Below are 6200 nucleotides of genomic sequence, written 5' to 3' on the forward strand. Positions count from 1 at the left end.
TTTGTCAGACCACTCTGTTTTATTAGCACAGCGCTCTGCTAAGACACCCAGATAATGTGAGCACCATACAAGACACAAACTATTTTATTTATGCAGATAAAAGGGGGAGCATTTAGCAAGATAACAAAGGAAGCAGAATCTGATAAGTTTCCTGGGCTAGCCATGCATATCTTATTTTCTTACTTAACTATTACTGATCTTCTGTTAATGTTTCTCCATTAGCACCCTTGTTTATGCCTAATGTTTTTTTTCCTGGCACCTGTATTTCAACATTTTTTATTTCTGCTTAAAGGTACATACAACATTTCTTTAATCCATTTTTATTTTTACAATATAATTAATTCTACTTTCACAGTAGCAACAGATCACTGCATCATGACAGATTTGTAGGAAATGCTTTTTTAGAGATTTGCGCTTCAAAGAGGTAAGTGCCTTTCTGAAAAACACTGCAAGTTTTGATACCGAGTTGTTCTTGGAAAAGCTGGAATATTCTGTTTTTCTTTTTAATGTCATTTTTTATTGACATCCTAACCTCTGAATTATTTGAATCTGCAATTGAAAGGCATGGACCAGACCTCACTGATCACCTGGATAGTTTCAGAAGCAAAGTTGGACTTTTGAAAAGACTCACCTGTTGCATTTGGATTTTGCCTTTTACCCAGCATGGCATGAATACAAGTCAGTTTAGCAGGAACACTACTGATGTTGAAATGATGCTTAGTATCAACAAATTTTGTAAGTTTTCAGCCTTAGCTGATCCTTTTTAATGATCCACTTGCAGCTGTTGTCAACGTCCAGCCTTCTGAACCCGAACAGTAGCTGCAAGCTGATCTTTTCTTGATTGCAGCCAATGAAAATGATGTTCAGTTTTGGAAACTGCTTTGAGTCCTGTTTCCCAAATCTGAAAAACTGGTTGTTGAAACTGTGTTCTATGTTTGAAAGCACTTACATCTTTGAAAGTAACTTCTCTACACTGAATCATCTGAAGTCAAAGAAAAGGAACTGACTGACAGATGAAAACACGCTCCAATCTTAATGAGTTAGATGCACTAAACTGATATTACATTGAGGCTCACCCTCAAGTTTCACACTGTAAAATACTGTAACAATAAGCAGCAAAGAAAAAACCATTTGCTGTTTTCATTTATTAATCCCCTGCTCTTCTGCATACTGAAAGTTTAGTGAAAGACGCTTACATTTTTTCTTAAATATAAATACAGCACTACCTTTAAATTAAGAAAACTTTGGTTTTACACTGAATAGTTAGCTGTATGCGAACATGCTGCACTGTAAAACATTTGAGTTACGCAATAAACTAAAAATAAATCAATACTGATTATAGTCCACCAAAGGGTTTTAGTGGATTTTGTGGCCCTTTACTACCTTAAAGTTGACTATCTCTGCTTTAAAATGAGGATTTCACCTTAAACACTGACTTGTAATTTTTATATTTTGTAGAAGAAATAGATCTAATAGCAATCAGTTCAATTTTATCCACACATTTACTTCAGTACAACTCAGAATATCAGTTTGAGCACAGGGTTTTTAGATCAAATATATTCCTCAAACTTTTCTACACAGAGATGGTGCTATTTAGAGTAACTCTGCAGGTTAACAACCAAATTAATCTATTCAGAGAAGAATACAAATAAACCAGGAACAAGAGTGATCAGGGGACTGGAAGCCTTTCAACTATTATCACCTCAAATCCAGCCCTGGTCAATGGTGACCAACATAACTAATGAGAACTGTTTAGCAGCCTAGGTGAAATGAATGGCTGGACTCAGTCCATGCTCACGATGGGACAGCTATCCACACAGAAAATCATCATAATGTACCTATGTGCTCCCCAGATGGGAAGGATCAAATGGGCATCAGTCACCTCCTAAAAGCGGTCTTCCCGCAGAGCAGGATTGAAAAACTGATGGGACAAACCATTGATAAACGAAAGATTAAAATCTACTGTAATGTATAGCCATCTTTCAGGAATAAATTCAGTATCTGCTAAACTAAATTTCCTGCCTCACCTAAGACAACTACAAGTTATTCAATCCAGTGCTATCTATCTACTGTTCTCATTTATGAAAGCTAAAGTAATATTGTTTCCAAAGTGATGTAGTGGGGGTAGAAATGAAAGAACAGGCATGGCTCTGGACATTGCACAAGTTTCAAAGATAAGTTCATTAAAAAGCAGTCAAAATACTTGTGTAAGTTGTTTACACCACCCCAGCTGATTTTACTGGAACTTTTGTGATGCGTCTTCTCATGAAGGCCATATCTGATAATCCAAACAGAATTTTCAAATCCTGGAGATAATTTACAAATAACTGCTTAGGAAAGAGTAGAGAAAGAAGCACACTTTTAAAGATTTGAAGAATCTCAAATAGTAACATGCAAATATTTAAATAGAGCAAAAAATCCCAGTTAAATATTACAAATAAGTTATGCTCAACAAAGCAAAAACCCTGGAAAAGTTAATTACTCAAGAAAAGAAGCACACATGATAATATCCGTTTTCTTTTTTATTTATGTACATCTTATGTCAGATTTACTCCCGAGCCATAAGTTTTTGCTTCTTCAGCTTCTTTTGAGAGATCTGAAAAATAAAAAGGAAAGAATGAAAATCTGCATCTACCAAGCAGATTATATCACCACTCTGTATGTGACCTATCCATCCTCATCCTCAAAGAAAACCTGCAAACACTTTTGAAAGACAAGCATGGGAGCTTAAATCCGTTAACTTTGCTAGACACTAAAAATCATGGTCTCAATAAATACACTGAATTTATGGTTATTACAAATCTCCCCCTCCCTCCCTTTTTTGTCCTATAACTACAGGGGTATTTTAATAGACCTTGAGTCATCCCTTAAAATGTGCTAACTACTTGAGAGGTTCTCAAATTGACTCCAGAGCCCAAAGTGGGTCACAACCCCATTTTAATAGGGTCGCCAGGGTTCGCATTAGACTTCCTGGGGCCAACGGCTCTCTCAACAGAAGTTAGACCAATAAAAGGTATTATTACCTCACCCACCTTGTGTAATATCTGGGGATCAACACAGCTACAACACAGCCTACAATTAGGCCATTGTCATTCTCAGGTTCACATAAGAGTTTGGAAACCTTAGAAATGGGACTGCCCTAAGTGTGTACTATTTCACCAGTTTTCCTCTTAGTCTGGCTATTTTGATAGCCCATTTTAATATAACTGAACAACTCTTTTTACCCTGACGCTATCATGTGAATTTTTCTTCAGGAACAATTACCGTATATACTCATTCATAAGCCAAATATTCTTAGTAAAAGAGTGACACCTCAAAAAGCGGAGGTCAGCTTATAAACGGGTCTACACCAAAATTTGATAATTTTAAACTCTATGGAATTATTGAATTGAATATCTAATACACTGTCATTTTGTTTACCTGGAGCGTCTGCAGGCATGGAGCCCCTCAGCTCCCTGTGGCCATGGTTCGCTGTTCCCAGGCAATGGGAGCTGCGGGAAGTAGCACCACTTCCCACAGCTCCCACTGGCTAGGAACGGGAAGCCATGGCCACGGAGAGCTGCGGGGCTCCGTGCCTGTGACCACTGCAGGTAAACAAAATGTCCCAACTCGCCAGTGGCTTTTCCAACCCCTGAAATATAAGGTCAGCTTATGAAAGGGTCATACAGTTTTTACCTATCCATTTGGGGTGGGGTGCGGGGGTGTCGGCTTATAAACGAATGGGCTAATGAACGAGAATATATGGTATAGTATTATTTTTGAATCAGGGACTGGAAAGCATACAAATGAAAGCCATTCCTTTCAGTGAAGTTATTTATAGAGCATCCTTTCATATTCTGAACACTACATTTAAATTATAACACTATTAAGGTTGCTTTGAATGCATTTTTTTCCATGGTTATTTCCAAAGGTGTCTTAAGATAATCATAATAGCAACAATTTAATCTGAAAAATGCAAGTTAAAAAAATTCAGATTGTTTAAAACACACTGACAAATGGACTAGTCTGTAATATACAAGTTCAGAGCAAAACCACTCAATACCACCACTACTAAACTTTTCTTACCTTTTTCTTCTGAGCAACTTCCTCTTCTGGCTTTGGAACAATCTGCTCCTTCTCAGTGAGGATCATCTCAATATGACAGGGGGAGCTCATGTAGGGGTTGATACGACCATGAGCTCTGTAGGTACGCCTGCGCATTTTGGGGGCCTTGTTGACCTGGATGTGCTCAATTACCAGAGAATCCACATCAAGACCCTGAAAAAATGCAACAGAAACGTGTAAGATTTATTCTAGGTTTATTTTCCTCTATGAACAAAACATTCGTTTGTACCAAAAATGGCAGAACATGGAAACTGGAAAGTTATTACATGGGAACATATGCTAGTTTATCATGGCACATCTCACAAAAGTACACAGCATTTTTACGCATTTATAAGTTGAAGAGTCAACTAATAGCCCAGGAAGCCTAAAAATTTTAGGCTGCCTTTTACAAAAAATATTCAAAATCATTATGATGGCTCAGAAATGAAGTTTGTTTCATTGTTATTCGAAAGGTGTCCTAAGATAGTCATCACTGCCACCACAGATCACTACAATTTAGCGTTACAACATTATAAACAGAATGCAAGTTTTCCATGTGTAACCCTCCCCTTCCCCCCACCCCCCAAAAACATGGACCTAACTGTGGATCTTAAAAGACTCATTTTTGCCACATGTATTCATTCTTTATGTAGTCAAGTTGATAATTTAGTGTATGAACTAGGTATAATTTATAAGACTTCCCACCATGTTTTGTGCTCCAAAGATGTGCATAAATTTAAATATTTTAAGAGATATGGTGCCAAACCAAAACCCCAGATCCATACCTCAGTAGACAACTCAAAGCTCTCCAGGCTCCCCTAACCTTTCAGATTTTTTAACCATCATTTAGGAGTATTTGGATCCAAGGTTTTGAGCTGCTTTAAATCAGTGGTACCCAAACCTTACCTCTCGCATCTCCCCCTTATCAAGAATGGAATGTGTCCACGTCTGCCCCTACGCCGCCCCAAGCCAGGGGCAGAGCTGTAGCCAGGAGCTGGGGCCAGCGACCAAGATGCAGCCGAGCCACATGCCCCCACCCCGCCCTACCAAGGGGCTGGTCCAGGTCCCACTGCACCCCCTCCCCGCCACATTCCTCCAAACCACATGCCCTACAGTTTGGGGACCACTGTGTTAAACTGTACATGTCTATTTGCATTTTTAACGTACCTTGAGTTCAGCATTACTCTCAGCATTTTTGAGCATGTGCAGTAGGAACTCTGCACTCTTTTTAGGCCAACGTCCCTGTGTCCAGCCCCACTGCTTGGCCTGGAACGTTTAAGAGTTTAGTTTTAAATTTTACTCAAAACAAAAACAATCACTTTTCTTTTACAAAGGTTGCTCAGAATACACATTTCTTTTCATGGTTAATCCAAAGGTGTCCTAAGAAAGTCATCACAGCAACCACAAATGCACATGACTCTACAAGCAATTCTTACCCAAAAATATAGGATAAAATCCCTTTTTGCTTTTTTAGCTAATACACCAAAATGACTGTACCTTCTTTCCAAACGCAACTAGCGCACCACAAACTCTCCATTCCCCTTTAACAGTATTCAGGATCAACCAAAATACATTTGTCTTCTCATTTTACATACATGCCCAAGTTGGCTTTGTGGGCTTGTTTTTTGTTTTGTTTTTAAAAGATATGAGTGCTATAATGTCAGCCTCCCCAATGCATGTCTGAACACATCAGTTCTGACTTATAGTATCGCTAATTACTGCTGCCCTGGACCTTCTAAGCAAAGGCTGCCAACTATGTGAAGTTATATGGAGGTTTACATTCATTAGAATAAACTGGGCTCACACTTATTTTTTGCTTATGATCTAAATCAGAGGTGGGCAAACTATGGCCAGAGGGCTGCATCTGGCCCTCCAGATGTTTTCATCTGGCCCTCGAGTTCTTGCCGGGGAGCGGGGTCAGTGGCTTGCCCCACTCTGGATGGCTCCCAGAAGCAGCGGCATGTCCCCCCCTGGCTCCCACATGTAGGGGGCAGCCAGTGGGCTCTGTATACTGTCCCTACCCCAAGTGCTTCCCCCGCAGCTCCCACTGGCCAGGAACCACATAGGAGCTGGACGGGGGAGATGCTTACCTCAAGCAGCTTCCAGAAGCAGCAGCA

The 6200-nt window shown here is 39.5% G+C and overlaps 1 protein-coding gene, 1 long non-coding RNA gene and 3 other non-coding genes across 7 annotated transcripts in view; all 5 read right to left on the reverse strand.

The window, feature by feature from the left end:
* The window catches only part of LOC142046965 (uncharacterized), an 8760-nt gene that overhangs the window by 900 nt on the left and 1660 nt on the right, over positions 1-6200 (reverse strand). The gene's annotated exons all lie outside the window — the stretch shown is intronic.
* LOC116834460 (large ribosomal subunit protein uL22) lies at positions 2505-5383 on the reverse strand. The gene is made up of 3 exons (XM_032796558.2): positions 5251-5383; positions 4066-4257; positions 2505-2596 (listed from the first exon to the last, which is right to left on the reverse strand). Exons 1-3 carry the CDS (start codon positions 5284-5286, stop codon positions 2549-2551), a joined length of 276 nt encoding a protein of 91 aa, XP_032652449.1. The 5' UTR covers positions 5287-5383; the 3' UTR covers positions 2505-2548.
* Positions 3871-3936, reverse strand: LOC116834463 (small nucleolar RNA SNORD58). The gene has a single exon (XR_004375954.1). It is a non-coding gene; the product is annotated as a small nucleolar RNA SNORD58 (small nucleolar RNA).
* Positions 4517-4582, reverse strand: LOC116834462 (small nucleolar RNA SNORD58). Its single transcript, XR_004375953.1, has one exon. It is a non-coding gene; the product is annotated as a small nucleolar RNA SNORD58 (small nucleolar RNA).
* LOC116834461 (small nucleolar RNA SNORD58) lies at positions 5418-5484 on the reverse strand. Its single transcript, XR_004375952.1, has one exon. It is a non-coding gene; the product is annotated as a small nucleolar RNA SNORD58 (small nucleolar RNA).

The sequence above is a fragment of the Chelonoidis abingdonii genome, chromosome 6 (assembly GCF_003597395.2).
Source record: "Chelonoidis abingdonii isolate Lonesome George chromosome 6, CheloAbing_2.0, whole genome shotgun sequence".
Lineage (NCBI taxonomy): Eukaryota > Metazoa > Chordata > Testudines > Testudinidae > Chelonoidis > Chelonoidis abingdonii.